At 44.0% G+C, this 15,609-nt stretch overlaps 4 protein-coding genes across 5 annotated transcripts; 1 reads left to right on the top strand and 3 right to left on the bottom strand.

Moving 5' to 3' along the window:
- The first annotated feature begins 1,689 nt into the window (after positions 1–1,689).
- LOC129743979 (probable 28S ribosomal protein S25, mitochondrial) lies at positions 1,690–11,377 on the top strand. The gene is made up of 4 exons (XM_055736244.1): positions 1,690–2,038; positions 2,106–2,212; positions 2,271–2,358; positions 11,039–11,377. The coding sequence occupies exons 1-4, from the start codon at positions 1,902–1,904 to the stop codon at positions 11,214–11,216; spliced, it is 510 nt and encodes a 169-aa protein (XP_055592219.1). The 5' UTR covers positions 1,690–1,901; the 3' UTR covers positions 11,217–11,377.
- On the bottom strand, positions 2,356–3,493 carry LOC129743976 (nucleosome assembly protein 1-like 1). Its single transcript, XM_055736240.1, has one exon. It carries the CDS (start codon positions 3,438–3,440, stop codon positions 2,445–2,447), a length of 996 nt encoding a protein of 331 aa, XP_055592215.1. The 5' UTR covers positions 3,441–3,493; the 3' UTR covers positions 2,356–2,444.
- LOC129743978 (probable RNA-binding protein 18) lies at positions 11,286–12,423 on the bottom strand. Of its 2 annotated transcripts, none has more exons than XM_055736242.1 (4): positions 12,312–12,423; positions 12,169–12,230; positions 11,940–12,057; positions 11,286–11,876 (listed from the first exon to the last, which is right to left on the bottom strand). In XM_055736242.1, exons 1-4 carry the CDS (start codon positions 12,318–12,320, stop codon positions 11,463–11,465), a joined length of 603 nt encoding a protein of 200 aa, XP_055592217.1. In that variant the 5' UTR covers positions 12,321–12,423; the 3' UTR covers positions 11,286–11,462. The 2 variants fall into 2 exon arrangements, with proteins under 2 accessions (XP_055592217.1, XP_055592218.1); XM_055736243.1 differs by having other exon boundaries at positions 11,940–12,014; positions 12,172–12,230; positions 12,312–12,394.
- A 992-nt stretch (positions 12,424–13,415) lies between these two features.
- Positions 13,416–15,010, bottom strand: LOC129743975 (26S proteasome non-ATPase regulatory subunit 7). Its single transcript, XM_055736239.1, has 2 exons — positions 14,671–15,010; positions 13,416–14,337 (listed from the first exon to the last, which is right to left on the bottom strand). The coding sequence occupies exons 1-2, from the start codon at positions 14,897–14,899 to the stop codon at positions 13,496–13,498; spliced, it is 1,071 nt and encodes a 356-aa protein (XP_055592214.1). The 5' UTR covers positions 14,900–15,010; the 3' UTR covers positions 13,416–13,495.
- Between the last annotated feature and the right edge of the window lie 599 nt (positions 15,011–15,609).

Genomic DNA, 15,609 nt, shown 5'->3' on the forward strand with positions numbered 1-15,609 from the left:
TCGCAAAAAGGTAAATTTTACCTTTTTTTTATTTTCCGTGTAGGTTAGAATCGTTCCTACATCCACGCATTGAATGCGACCGGTGCAATCTGGACTTAATCCAGTGACCACTTGAGCCAATCGAGGTAATAATACACCTGTAAAAAAAGAAACATTAAATTAATCCTTGAAATAATTTGAAATTATAGGCCACTCAAAAGTGGAAATCAGCTCTTATTCTGGGTAAAATAGCATTGAAGCGACCACTAAACCCACAAACGTAAGTCTTTCTAAAGGCTTTTCTATTATTATAAAAAACTAACGTTTAAATTGTATCCACCAGGATTTTTTTAACCGATAATAAATCGCGTTACGAAAACGGAAATTGTTTTTTGGTTGCCTTCGCAACAAACGGCATCGATAGAAAAAATCACTACGATAGAAAAAATAAATTTACGAACACGCCGTTAGTGGAGAACTACAAACTCCAATTTGTCATATTATGCTGGTTTTATGGCATTTCGGTGAACGATATGACAAAAATTTGTTTTAAGAGAATAGACCATTATTTAAATAGCTTTCATTGAACCTCGAAAATACCCAAACTTGATAACTTTCCCCGCCAACCCGAATGAAACTCCCTCCCTACAGGTTTGGCTATTGGAGGCATAACCCAAAGTTAAGCTCTTAAACGAGAACTCATCCCCCAAAATCTTATACCGCAATAAAATGAAAATCAAAATAAAAAAAATACTGCATGTTCGAGAATCACACCCATACCTGCAATGGTTTTGCGATTACCATCTCAGGATGCTATCCGCTCGACCACCGGAGAGTTGTTGAGAGAGGCAGCTACATCATCGTATATGCGAGACTTCCTGCGAATGAAGCGGGAATATAAATTATTCCCCAAAAAAAAAACAGTTCTTCGCTTTGAACTTACCCCCCAAACCTAAATCTACCACGATGGAGGTAACAGAATCAGATGCGCTTACAACAAAACCCCCCAAAAACAGTTCTCTGCTTGAAGGACAAGTTTGGCGTATTGGCAAGCTGTGATTTTTCACAAACTTATACCGTATTTTTTTTCACCTGGAGGCAAACTAGAGGCAACCTAGGTTCGCTCTAACTGCTGTCATCGTGCTCATTTATTGCTCGAGAGGCAACCTAGGTTCGCTCGAAAAAAGGACGGAGTCGCCCTGAGAAAAAAGTCAGTTTTGCGAGAAGTTCACCAATACTCTCAACGTTGTTGTCAAAACATTAAACAGCTGTTTTTGGCTGAAAACAAAATGATTATTGCCGCGATTTTGAACCTCTCAGCCAAGCCAAATCGTACTATTTGCAGTCCAGTGCAATCCGGACACGAAAAACGGCAATCCGGATGTGAAGAACCGAATGAAGAAATCCAGAAGGGAGAACAAAATAACAGCTGCATGTAAACATTGCGCTCGTTCTCACGCACACCTACGTATGGAATAACTCGAAACCCGAAACTTGCTTTTTTATTCTGACGGTTCTAGAGCCAAATCCGGAATCAAAAAAAAAATACGCCATTAAGTTGTCAATCTTGAATTTAGGTTTGGCGGGTGGCAGTTCTCAAGTTTGGGTATTTTCGATTTTCAGTGTTTATAAAACGAAATTTTTCAGGGTGTCACTGGATGAATTTTTCGACGAAATGTCCAATTTTGATCGAGAATGTGATGACAAAAGGGAAAAAACGAAAAGACGAAAGAAACGCAACGTTGACCAAAACAAACGTGCGACCGAATACTTTCCCTAAAAATTGTACCAAAAATTTACCACTTTTCGTCGCGAGGACCACTCGTGCGCTTCGTTAATAAAAGAAATTCGGTTTCAATTGCTGTAAACTAACCCAAAACTAGCTAAGTGCTTCCGCGAATCAATCTCCACCGGAAGTCACCATGCCGTTCATGAAAGGCAAAGCGCCGGTTCGCCGGTCCATTCAGTATCTGAGTTCCGGACGGTTGGCGCTGAAGGAAAAGATTAAAATTTTCAGCGTTAACTACAACACCTATGGGGACCATCACGAGGGCGCTCGGTAAGTTCACTCAAGCTATTCGAAACTCGGAACCAGTTACATAACCAATCTTGGGCATGCTTTACAGGGATTTCGTGTTTTGGAACATACCACAGATTCAGTACAAAAATCCAGCAGTCCAGGTGATTACGTTTAAAAACATGACCCCCTCGCCGTTTATTCGATGCTATTATGGTGAGATTTATTTAAAAATGGTTGAAGTGGATAGCTTATTCTTATGTTTTTATTACAGAGGACGGTAAACAGATTCTGGTTGATATCGACAGCAAAAACCGGGACGAAATTATGAACCATTTAATCAAAGTCGTAGGCAAATCTCTGTAAGTATAATCTGGGATTCTTTATTCAATTACATATTTTAATTATTCGATAAGACATAGTAGTATAAGTAAACCAACTAAGGCATCTAGGCAACAGTCTCCACTTTGATTTCCTCCTCGCTGTTTGGGTGTTTTTCGGTCGTTACTTCTTCCTTCTCCTCCAGATTGCACAGACTATCGTCGTCTAACGATTCCGAAACATCATCGAGCTCATCGTCCATTTCTCCCAAATAAAAGAGAATTGCTCTCGGAATGACGCGCTCCTTGATGTAATAACCAATTTCGAAATCCGTTTCCAGGAACTGGGCGCTAAGCAGAGGATCACCTTCTACCAGAGCCTTCGGATTAAAAAAATTGAAAAAGCTAGTGGTCATAATCTCGTGTTTCTGCCCGACCCCATCCGTCACAACCATCTTGGCCAAATTGGCCCCTTCCTTCCAATGAATCTCCTGACCAATTGTGTCGTAAATTTCGAACCCATTGAAGGCAAATGGTTTTTCCGGATTCGGTTCGCATCGCATCAAGTATTCCTTCTTCAAAATCCGATCTTCAAAAAAGTCGTTTGGCTCAAATTCGAATTCCAGCACGAATCCAGGCTGCGGTTCGTTCTGAACCGTTACCCTTACATCAACCAAACGCTTCAAAACTTCTTCGTCCGTGTTTCGAATCATCGTCTGAGTCACCGGAGTCATTTTAAAAACCGTCAGCCAGAACTCCGGAATGCCCTGGCTTTGATCGCCCGCGTCGTCGTTTCCAGAAGCTCCATCAATTGCCTGGGTAGGGCAAGTCCCCTTAACTATCTGCCGTCGCTTCTCGTTCATTTCGTCGTACCTTTTCTGCCAGTCCACCTCCATCAGGTGCACCTTGGAGTGGAATTCCGCTTCCTGCTCCAGCACCTCTTGCTGGATTTTCTTAAGCGTTTCGAGGCGGGCCCGTATGTTGGTTGGGAGGGTGGCCAGCTTTTTTATTTGTTTGATTTTCAGATCCAAGCTGGAAATTTGCCGGATCAGGGATTCTTCCCGTTCGGTGAGCGACGGCATTTCCGTCGGCACCGACGATTGGACTTTTGCTTCCGCTTCCATGGTGTACCGGACTTGGAATGAAAGTTGTCAAGAATTTTCTTCCGCAGAGCTTGCTGTATGTTTTTCGAAAACCGTTCCACGCTTGCTGCTCTTGGAATGTTTTCGTGTTGCTACAAAGACTGCTTGCTTGGTACAAATATGCAGATGTCCGGACTGATGATGCGTTTTAATGCTACCAAATTGATTATTTCAGTGTGTTAATGTTTTCGGGTCACGAAATTCAGCTTAAATGGACGTAGAATGCAAAAAAAAACAAAAGTTTAATAGTCTTTTCGAGCAAAATGATTTGAACTAGATTCCCTCGTAGTAGCAGAATTTTTTTGCTGTCAATAATTATCGTATGATCAAGATAACCTTATTTTTCCTAGGGCCGCACGTGTTGATGAGATCCCTGAGGGGTTATCTCTGAACGAATTATTGAGTAGTACCAACCTACTTGAAAGGCCAAAAATTACTAACGGCTCTCAGGAAAGTTATGTAGTAGATCATAAACCGCAGATAAGGTCCAGGAAAAAGCTAAATGGTTGCTTTAGGATGATCAAAGTCATAGCCCCAATAAATTTCGAAAAGTGATGGCGACTCCCTGCTGGTTTAAAGGAATTGGCCAAGGAAAGGGGACCTCTGCCCTTGATCCCAACTCCAGCATACACTAATTTGTGACTTTCTCCTCTTGCAGACTCAAGGACCGACTTTTCCTCGTCATGACTCAAGGGCCGGGTTTCTCCCGTTGTGTATTTCAGGACTTCGGAACTTCTTTATCGCTACGATTCGAATGATTCTTGACGAAAATGAGGTTTTTTTTAATTAGTTTATCCTGCTGGCCTTTCTACGGATTTCATTTCAAGGCACGGCGAGCCACCGCGTACCCCCAGCATGCTACTTTGAGTTCATGGAAGTAATTTGACGACTCTTGATTGATCCTATGTACCCCTACGCCATAAAGTCCCATCCAGAGGGAAACCGAATCCGCGCTGATCGGCTTACTAGTTTACAAGTCAACTAAGGATCTCTCCTCTAACGACTTGAGGTCCAGCTTTCACTCGTAACTCGTTTGTTTTTTTTATTAGTTGATCACCGAGGTGGCAAATCCTTTTTACGGCTGCATTCCAAGGCACGGCAAGTCACCGCGTAACCACCCCCCTTCCCCCCTCCAGTTCGCTACTCTTGGTTCATGGGTGCAATTGATGACTCATGATACTATGTACAGCTACACCATAAAGTCCACCTGGGGCCTCTCTTCGTGTCTTGAGGGCCCTCTTTCGTTCCGTCTCTTGACGCAATTCGCAGCAACATGTTTTCGGCACAAGGCCCTCTTCTCTGTGCGTCGTGTGCCAATCATATCTACTAATCGGGGCCAGAACACCCCCAAAAAAGCAGACCGATCAACTCCCGCTCGAACACTTTTGGTCCCCTCGCATATTGGGTTCGCGATTTCCGAATACACATGACGACCCCTCCACTTGCAACTGAGCACTGGACCAAGGCACCCAGGCGCACCACAGTTGTGCCACACTCGGTACGCAGGCTGTCATCGAAGCTAGACAGTACCAAGTGTGACGTGTAGTTCTCTTGGCCGTACGCCTGCAGGTGGCAAATCTGCAGGTACGTTTTCACTCTGCACCAGGGGGAGGTGGAAAAACTTTGCAGGCCCACTTGTCTTCCACATATATCGTGTGCTCCGTCTTTTTTCCAGACCAGACCTCTCCTCTAACGACTTGAGGTCTTGGCTCCGCTTGTGTGATGGCTCGAGGCTCTCTCATTTAACCGTCCGTGTACCGAATCGAAAGCAGCTTATCCTGGATACGCGCCTGTCACAGCAGACGTCAGGGACTGCCGTGGGGTACCATTACCCCAGGGCAGAATATTACTCCTCGGTCACTGGCCCATGTCGTAAGAGGCGACTAAATCCAGCAACCCCCCTCTCGATGACGACAATGGCAAACGGAACTGGAATACTCGACCGGACCTATTGGAAACAAACAACCCAATGTGCCCAAGGTGTGCTGCTCATGGGAGCGCTTAAACGGTCCCAGGCATAAGACCGTGCTTATGAGGTGAAAGGCTGGCGGGTTTTAAATGTGTCAGTCGATAACGGTAGCCTGTGGGGCACTGGGACAAACCTCACAGTATTGCAGTCCTTGCTGCGCTAAAGCAGGGCACTGGCGCAGTCGACTGTATATTTCCCTAGCTACTCGTGGGATCCACAAATGATTGAAAATATTTAAACTAATAATGATAAGAGGAAGAAGGAGGAGAGTGCGGAAAAGGGTGCAAGCCCTAACCCGTCCGGTGGTAGGAGTCTACGGCGATCTCCAGCTAGGCAGCTTGCTGTCCAACTATGGCTATGGCTCTTTTTACATAGGCCAACAAAGCAGTCTTAGAGATGGTAAGAGCGCTAAATGGCAGCGCTACTGGTAGAGAAACAGAAGCGGAGAAATCCTCTAAGGCGAATGTCAGTAGCCCGAAACGGATCGATGCCTTCGTTCAAACAGTAAGGAATGAGCTCATGAGAAGCTCTAAGAGTGTAAAGAGGAAACGAGGGTCGCCAGGTGATCCAAGACCTGGCACCCTAAAGCAGTAAGCCCGAGACCCGATGGTTCGAAAGGACCCTGACCAATTGAAAGGCAAAGACGATAGACCCAACAAGGGAGCGCCCTCCGAATGGCAGACAGTGACGCGCAAACACCGTAAAGAGAGAGCTACGAAAACAAACCCCAAGCCCAAGAAGTAGCGAAGCCGCGTAAGGGAAAAAGGTGAAGCTATCGTAGTTGAGGCGCCATAGGGTACGTACTTGGACGTACTTGCTAGACTAGGTGAAAACGTGAGGAGGATCCGTCGTACTCGTTCCGGTGACATGATTTTCGAGTTGAAACGAAGTTCAGCAACAAGGAGTGCATCCTTCAAGGTGCTAGCGGAGGAAGTTCTAGGCAAGAAGGCAGAGGTACTAGCTGGCCGCAAGTCCCGTACGATTGGGATACGAGCGAGGAGTTTTTTTTCCTTGTAGGGGAGAGCCCACTGCGACCAGTAGCTGTTCTATTGTGGTATTTACCCCGCGTTACTATATGCTTTCAGGTTCACCTGCACTATTGATTGGAGTGACAGTTGATTGCTGACTAAGCATTTTATCACAATCGGGTATAATATCAAAGATGTATGATATAACCTTCTTAGGGCTGATATGCAACCATATGTCTTGTGCGCTTATTAACTTTGCCCCAAGTACCCGCTCTCTCCTATTTAGGAGGGCGCAGCAGTTGCATAGAAGATGCTCTGCAGTTTCTTTTTCGAACCCGCAGAACCGACAGTCATCGTTTTGAATTATGTTTATCCTTTTGAGATGCTGTTTTGTCAAGAGACCTGTGTAAGTACTTAACTCGTGCTTACTCAAATTAAACATGTTTTTGGAGAGTCGTGCGCTTGGATGAATGAATCTTTTTGCCTGAGTTGCTCCCTCCGCTGTTTTCCAGTTGGAAACAATAGTGGTGCTTTCCCAGTTCTTGGGTTCCATAGTCAAGGCACTTCTCGATACTCCGCAGAAAGGTTCAGGTCCAATCAACAGTCCCTCAGATCCTTCCCTAGCTAGTTGGTCTGCTTCTTCGTTCCCTAGGATACCGCAGTGGCCTGGTACCCAGAATAAAGATACTCTGTTCCTTATGGCCAGGTTTCTTAGTGCAACTATACACTCCCAAACTAGTTTGGAGTAACATGTGAACGTACTTAGTGCTCGAAGAGCAGCCTGGCTGTCAGAGAATATGCAGATACTTGTGTACCTGTATCCCCTTTTCAAACAGGCTAAAGTGCATTCTAGAATTGCTTTAATTTCAGCTTGGAATACTGTTGGCCAGTTTCCCATAGGAATTGAGATCCTGAGTCTAGGTCCGAAAACCCCTGCCCCAGTTCTATTATCCATTTTTGACCCATCAGTGAAGAATAGGATAGATCTGGGAGGAACCGCAGGTCCACCTGACTCCCACACGTCCCTATCATTGATAGTTACATTGTATGGTATGTCTAGGTTAAAAATGGGCTCCACCCAGTCTTCATTTTTCACAATAAGTGAGTTTAATTTAAATTTCTTTAGGATTTTGAGATGTCCTGTAAGATCTCCTTCATAGAGCGTTTTGTGTTTGGAGAGTCTCAAGGCACTACGTTCCGCCTCTAACTCAATGAATTGATGTAGAGGCAGAATATTAAGTAGTGCATTTAGAGCCTCATTCGATGTGCCGCGCTTAGCGCCAGTTATAGCTAATATCGTTGAGGAGGAGTTAATATCGTTGGAATAACTGCGCGACATCGCAAAATCCCTTCAGCTGGAAAAGGCTCCTGGTCCAGATGGTATTCCTAATATTGCAGTTAAGGCCGCGATTATGGAATTTCCCGAAATATCCCGATCTTCACAGCAAATCTGTATTGAGGGAAGGATGTTTCCAGAGGTGCTCCATTTTAGGAAATGGATGTTACAGCTGGAGTACCGCAAAGGTCGATACTGGGCCCGGTCCTGTGGAATATTACGTATGATGAGGTGCTGACATTGAGCCTGCCAGAGGGAGTAAAGTTGGATGGTTTCGCGGACGACGTCGTTACGACGACGACGGGTTACTCAACAGAAATCGTCCAGCTAATAGCTTCAGAGACTGTAGAAGCGGTAGAGAGCTGGATGCACTGCAAGAGTTTGCAGTTGGCTTACCACAAAACTGAGATGGTCCTGATTTCATCGCAGGATTACAGTTGGATCATGCACTATTGAATCAAAGCGGGAGCTTAAATATTTGGGTGTGATGATTGACGACTGGCTCAGCCTTAAAAACCACGTTGAGTATGTGTGCAAGAAGGCGGCAACTCGGGGATCCGGAGTAGTCAGCGGAGGATAATTTCGAGTGTGGTTTCGTCAATCCTTCGGTATGGAGGGGCGGCCTGGAAATCTGGTCATAACATCCAGTGTACAAAGGCGAATGAATTTCATCAGTGCATACCGCATCGTTTCGTCGGAGGCTGCATGCATTGTAGCAGGAGTCATGCCCTTCTCGGTTTTGTTGGTGGAGGACACCTATTGCTTAGAAAAAAGAGGCACGCAAAACGCGAGAACACGAGCCAGAGATAGCTCCATGGCAAACTGGCAGCAGCTGTGGGACAGCTCAGAAAGAGGAAGGTGGTCCCATCGTTTAATCTCAAATATCTACGAGTGGATGGAGAGAAAGCATGTGGCCTCCCCGGTCTGCCTAACATGCGGTGACCTGGAAGAGACACTTGAACACGTGGTATTCTATTGTCCAAGATTTGAAGAGGAACATGCCAACATTTTCGCCGCCTGCGAACCAGACACGACAGTAGACAACATGTTACAGAAGATGTGTGATGACATCAACACATGTCATGCAGTCAGGCTCGCCCGGATAATGACTGCTCTGCAAAGGAGTTGGAGACCGACGCAAATTGCGATCGACGTAAAATAACGTAACTTAACTTCACTAAGCTTAATTAGTCCGTAGCTATCAAATGAACTACGCTAAACAATCAGCGTAGCCGATCGGACCACCACGTGAAGATGATCTCGGGCGGTCAGCATGATATTTAATTTAAATATGAACTTCTAAGCGAGTGTTGCATGAGTAGCAGGTACCGGTTGGGGAATGATCTGAGGCTCCAGGTGGAGTTCAGGGCGTATGTATATACGGATGTATATAACGAGTCGACCCATTGCAATTGGTTCCATGGAGACACGGCACTCAAGTGCAAATACAAATACACCGACTCGAGTGACTCGCCCGCCGGCGATGCAAAGTCACTCTTCCCGAGAGTGTTCCGCGGCGTGAATACTCTTCCCCCTACGAGTTTGACTGCGGGGACCCCCTATGAGTCTTATCCATGCAGCTACTGTTGTAAGAGGCGCGTACACTACGTTAACGAAGTACCTAGCACTACCAGCTTGGTATAGTTAAATAGTTGAGATGCAGTAATAAACGTGAAAATTTGATCATTCACATTCTGACCACGGATGAAACAAGACGTAATAAATGCCTTTAGTCAGTATTTTCCTTGTTCCACTTATCGAAGAGGGAGGGCCGAGAGGGCATTCTTCTCTGACCATGGTCTTCTTTTTCCTTTTCCTGGCAACCCTAGGCATGTGCGGAATCGAGAGCAGATTATTCTATAGCGTTTTCGTTTATTTTCCAACTGAGCCAGTGGAAAATGAACAGGTTCGTGCGTACCCCTTCGAACCTTGGACAGCTGAACAACAAGTACTCCGGCGTTTCAACTGTCACCGAAGGTTGGACAGAATGGCGAGGCCACGCGTCCGAACCGGTGTTGGTACTGCATGAAGCATCCGTGACCAGTTGAGAAATGCGTCATGCAGAAATCGCCCCCACCCATGTTTCCGGCCCACCCAGAATATACTGCAACGGATCGCTGGATTGTTCGACATTACATGCGTGAGGGCAGCCGTTGTCATTGCCGCTCTTTTGCACGTGTAATCGACGTGGCTCGTAAAGCTCAGTCGATCATCGTCCCCAGGTACTCGATCCCGCACGGTACAAATACAATTCCAGCCTGTATGCGCTGATTGCAAATTTGTGATCTTGATCTTGTGGTGAACCAGATGCAGACTCTTGGAGTGCGATCGCGATACAGTGGCGAGAAGCTTAACTTTCTCTGTTGAGGGCTCGATGCCAGGAAGACCACGTCATCAGTGACTCCTACTAGTTCACTCCTGTGGACAGACGCAACCTTAGTAGTTCGTCGTACACGATTTTCTACAAAACCGGGCCCAGTATCGATCCCTGTGGTCATATACTGCAGTTGGCGATTAGGTAAGTAACACTCCATCATCCCACAGATATATGCCGGAATTCTCATTTTGATGAGTGACGACGCAATCGCTGCCTAACTGACGCTGCTAAAAGCGTTCCGCACGTCGAGTGTTACCGCTGCCCTAAAGCGGTCCCCTTTTCTCTGTTTCTGCCTGGCTCTGTCTGCTACTTCGGTGACGGACCGAATAGCATCCAAATCGGTGTAGAGCTGGATCCTTCTCTGGACCACCTTTCCCAAAACCTTGTTAGCCGTATTCAAGAGGAATATCGGTCGATATTCCGATGGATCACCTGGTTGTTTTCTCTATCCCTCTTTGGTAGGGATACCAATCCCTGCGTCTTCCACACGTATGGGAAGACCCTCTCATCCACGTACTGTTGCAGTGACGACCGAGACATTTCAGGGTGTTCCATGATAGCGGCTTACACTGCAACGTTTGGGATGCAGTCCGGACCCGAAGCTTTATTCAGCTGAAGGGACTTAGCAATGTCCTTCAGTTCCTCCAGTGAAATTTGCTCCTCCTCACTCGTATCCCAGTCGTATGCTAGAGTTATCTAACTAGTTTGCCTTCGTGACAAAAAAACCATTTCGAAGAGTTTGGCTATCGCACACACAGCTGTGATACCACGGTAGTTATTGGCATCTCTCCTATCCCCCGTTTATGAACCGGAAACAGTTAAGCTTCCTTCAACATCAAAGACAGATTGAAAACCATTTTTAAACAAGATTTTAACCAAATAATTCAAATATCCAATGTGCTTATGCTGCCATCCTATTTTTCCTTCCAGTGAAACCCTCAAAGCGGAAGCCAAAATGGCCGAAAAACAGGACAACCCGGCAAACTTTGGCGTAGGCTGTACGAAACACTGCATTTGCGAGGTCCCCGGCCAACTTCCCTGTCCGGGCGTGGTTCCGGTACCGAAACACATGCGCGGAAAGTATCGCTACCAGCAGCAGCATCAGTAGTACAACTAAAGTCGTTTAAGGCTTTCGAAGCGTTCTGTACATTGTTCCCCGAAAGAAGTTTCGTTGTGCTTTAGATGGTACAATATTCTAATTTGTCACAATATTATCAAACCTAGATGTAGTTGGTATTAAAAAGCGAGCATTGACTGCCTAATAACTTACGGTATGGTTTTTGAGATACATCAGGATGGGAAAGAAATCTCCGTGAAACGTTGAGGTTTGTACAACAAAGAATTGGTTAAAAGCTTACTTGAATCGGCCTGATTTGTAGGGTCCACTTCTGCCGCCCCGATTCATGCCCCGTTTAATCTTGGAAGAATCCCTGTGCGGGTACTGCTGGTTTTGTTGATTATCGCCCTTGTTGTACTGGTATCGTTCGATGATGGGCCGTTCCCCAGATATGTTTTTGTTGATGACCAGATCGTCCGTTCTGCTTTCCATCATTTTCAGCTTCGCCTCCAGGGCCTGGATTTTGGTTTGTTGGCTCATTGGACCACTTGGGCCTGCTTTGGAACCTCCAGCCAGGGCCGGAATCTGCAGCTTCGGTTTTGTGCGTTCCATTTCGTCCCGATTGACGTTTTTAGCCCATCGGACTACCATGTGTTTGTCCCCCACTAGCTTCCCATTTAGGGCTTCCAGGGCCGTTTCCGAATCCTTGTGCTGAAAAGGCGATTGCTTGTCAAATAAGTAAACTCAAATCTATTTCATAGAGCAGCGTCAAACCTTTTCATAGGTCACGAAGGCATAGCCCCGAGGGTATCCGGCCATCGGTCCGGAGCGGTGGAACAGCATATCGAACTTTTCAATTTTACCGCATTTTTGCGCAATTTTCAGTAGTTGATACCGATAGGAATAGAAGGGTAACACGCAAAACAAAGTGGTTAAAACATTTCTTTTGAATTTGAAAGAAAATGGATCTATACAAAACCGGGGTAATCCCGGATTAGCAACTTACTCGGTAACACGGCTGTCCAGGTTTCCGATCCAAAGGCGTCGGTCATCTTGCAGTGGAAGCTGTGGAGAGGAAATTAGAAGATTATTCCAACTTTTTCATATGTATCTCGTTGTTCAGGAGTCTAAAACTGTGCTACTCACATCATTCATTCTAGGATACAATAGAGATTTTAATGTAAAATCTGTAAAATACTGAACTATAAAAAAGTTCGAGGTAAAATCGATGAATTTTTCATAAACAAACTTTCTCCCAGCAAGCGGTGTTGGACTATTACACCGTACATGTTACACCGTTTTTTTTTTGTTATTGTTGCCAGTGCTAGCGTAAACTACATTTTTTTGACTGAAAACGTGAAAACTTTTTTTTAAATCATTCGTATATTTATCATTTTTGAAGTTTATACACGACTCTACATAATTTGAAGGCCTTTGCGGCTTATTTGAAAACTAGATTTATTCATTTTTGTTCCTACACTTCATTTGCAAAAGTCACATTAAAAAAGTTGTTGCATGTCGATATTTGATCGCGGAGAAAAAAAAGTTTATTTATTCCAACAATATCCCACCTATAATATTTAACTACAATATAGCTAAACTAACTATGTTATCACCGTTACAACAGATAGAGATGGAACTTCACAAATGGTTGTTTGAAAAGTGTACCAACATAACAAAAACAAAATCAAGTCATCAGCAACGCCATCTCTTATCGATCGGCAGAACTTATTGGAAAACAGTTCGATCCCCTAATAAATAAAATTTAATGATTAAAATTGTATTTTTCAATCCAATTTGAGATATAATCATCCATGCTAGAAAAATAAACAAGCAGAAATACCGGTCGCATATTTCGCTGTTTGTTGTAATTTAAAATATTCCCCGAAGTCATCGAACCATTTAGAAAATTTATGTTATTTTTAGCGTTTTTCATTCCAACAATGAAATATATCGTTTTTCGTGAGGAAACCATGTTTACTTTCGCCGTACTGCCTAGTTTTGATAGCCCCGTGACGAATTGTTGTCCATTGTACTTAAATTACTGAGAATCTGTGATTTCCCACTCAACTGAAGTTCATTTTGAATTTCGTAGAAGCCAAACACATACAGAGTGAGCGATATTCCGAATGTATCAATTTGCAACTCACTTATCTACGGTATGCGATCTTTTGGAAGCTCAATCAAGCTTGAATAACAATGACAAGCTTGAATAACGATTTTCGGAACATTGAATTGCATCGAACAAACTTCCCAACTTGGGTATTAAGTTTTATTATTAAAGTAAGATTACATAAATCTGCAATACGTAAACACAATAGCCTATCGCTTTACTTCTTTTTCTCATCCTTCGCCTTCTCACCCTTGCCATCTTCCTTCTTGTCCTTTTCATCCTTTTTCTTATCCTTATCGCCCTCCTTGTCTCCGGTTTTATCCTTTCCGTCCTTCTTATCCTTCGAATCGTCGGTCTTCTTGCCCTCCTCGGCATCGCGATTAGTGAGTTTGTTATTGATCAGATTGTGCAGGGCAATGATCGATCGCACCAGGGAAGCCAAATAAACAACCAGCATCTGATCGTTGGTCTTCACGTACAGGGTGTCGGTGAAGTTCTCCTGAGCAATATCCGGAAGCAGGTTCAAAATATCCTGTAACTGGTAAACGATTTGATGGTTGACTGGCAGCTGACCATTGCCCACCTTCAATAGGTAGTTTTTGATCTCTCGCAGTTGAGAATTCAGTCCTTTCAATCCCAACAGCTGGTTGGTAATCTTTTGTGACAAACTGCCCACAGTAGTGTCCTTGATATCTCGCAGCAAGTGTTCCACACCGACCTCCTCAGCTTCTTCGGCACCAATTTCGCTAGGAACATGTTCGAAAGTTTTCGAAGTGGGGCTGCCATCGTCGTGCACTTCTTCCACAGCAATGTAAGCTTCAGTGGGAAGTCCTAGATCCTTCGGTTTGGCGTCGATGATGACCAGAACCGAATTGGGACAGTAGCGGCGGATCAGCTCGTTGATGGCGATATCGTTCTGACAAAGTTTTGGCCCGGTGTGGTACCAACCAACGATTCTTTCCCGGGCGTTTACCTTCTTGAACATACCATACATGTTTTCCAGATAGTCGTGGTCCAGGAACCAGACCGATTTGTCTTTATCGTCCTCGTCGAAGGGAACTGTAAGAAAAAACGTACTTGTCAACCTTTTTTGTGTATTTTAAAAATTGTAGTTTTCTAAAAGACTAAAATTTTTATTCCAAATTTGAATTACATTCTAGGAAATAGTGGAAAGATAATAAGAAAAAGCTCACCAAGTTTTTTAAAATTCTATTTCAGGATTTAAAATCAATTTTATACCTACAAATTTAGGAAACGAAATGTTTAAAGAAAATCTGGCAACCCTGAACTTCTTTTTGTTGGTTTTCATTCATGAGCTATCAAACTCACTGGGCTGACCTCAAGGGAATTTTGAATATTACAAAAATCCACAATTTTAGCAATCAAACTTACCTGCAAAACTATTGGAAACATCCAGAACTCCCTTGGCCCTCCAACAACCCAGCAGCACACCCACAACTCGTTTCTGGTTTCCGATTTTACCCATCCGGTTGAAATGATCCACCACACTGAGCAGCACTAGTGGATGGACGATGACTTTGCTGATCGGAGTTGCTGCGGTCGGTACCGGAGCCGGTCCATTTCCGGTTGTCGCCGGGGTACTAATCACTTCCGCAGGCATTGTTTTGGCTCCAGTAGAACTACTTTTCGAGCGAAATAGACAACGATTTTCTGCGAAACAAAACTAAACCTCCCGATCGGCTTGCGTTCGCACCAGAATGACAAAACAAATTTTCTGATGACAGTTTTGAATTTGACGTTTAAATTTTTGTTTCGAAAAGTTGGCAACGAATGATTGAGTTCATCGGTTCATCTCGATGAATCACGTCATTTGTGGATGAACTCAATATACACTGTATACACTTAAAACACTTAAAATAATACGGTAGATTTCAAGATTTTAGCAATCTTTGAAATTTTTCAACATTTGAAATTTACCTGTTTCCCAGGATTCTAGGGCTATTTTCCTTTTATACCTATTAACGGCGTGTTCGTAAATTGATTTTTTCTATCAAAGTGTTTTCTTCTATCGATGTTGGCGTTCGTAAATCAACAAATTGTATGCGAAAGCATTGGAAGGTGATTTGACATCTACCAAACAAATTGATGCATCATCCAAACAAATCAGTTTACGAACGCGCCGTAAATTGTGGTCGAATAGAATAATGTGATTAAATTACCCAATTCATGAGGAATAAAAAAAAAACTTTTCATAAAAATCATAAAAAAATAATATTTTAAACTTTTTTCAGTGTAATTCATTATTCACGGATGAACTGGATAAACCCTTTTTGTTTTTGTTATTTTAAAGCTGTCAAAATCAGCTGTTCA

The sequence above is a fragment of the Uranotaenia lowii genome, chromosome 2 (assembly GCF_029784155.1).
Source record: "Uranotaenia lowii strain MFRU-FL chromosome 2, ASM2978415v1, whole genome shotgun sequence".
NCBI classification, from domain to species: Eukaryota; Metazoa; Arthropoda; class Insecta; order Diptera; family Culicidae; genus Uranotaenia; species Uranotaenia lowii.

Coding starts and splice junctions, on each gene's coding strand:
- LOC129743978 (XM_055736242.1), bottom strand. Junction 12,058..12,168: donor GACAGCCGTGTTACCGAGTA/AGTTGCTAATCC, acceptor TTCCTATCGGTA/TCAACTACTGAAAATTGCGC. Junction 11,877..11,939: donor CCTTCGTGACCTATGAAAAG/GTTTGACGCTGC, acceptor TCGCCTTTTCAG/CACAAGGATTCGGAAACGGC.
- LOC129743976 (XM_055736240.1), bottom strand. CDS start 3,440: ATGGAAGCGGAAGCAAAAGTCCAATCGTCGGTGCCGACGGAAATGCCG.
- LOC129743979 (XM_055736244.1), top strand. CDS start 1,902: ATGCCGTTCATGAAAGGCAAAGCGCCGGTTCGCCGGTCCATTCAGTAT. Junction 2,039..2,105: donor GACCATCACGAGGGCGCTCG/GTAAGTTCACTC, acceptor CATGCTTTACAG/GGATTTCGTGTTTTGGAACA. Junction 2,213..2,270: donor GTTTATTCGATGCTATTATG/GTGAGATTTATT, acceptor TTTTTATTACAG/AGGACGGTAAACAGATTCTG.
- LOC129743975 (XM_055736239.1), bottom strand. CDS start 14,899: ATGCCTGCGGAAGTGATTAGTACCCCGGCGACAACCGGAAATGGACCG. Junction 14,338..14,670: donor TGTTTCCAATAGTTTTGCAG/GTAAGTTTGATT, acceptor TTTTTCTTACAG/TTCCCTTCGACGAGGACGAT.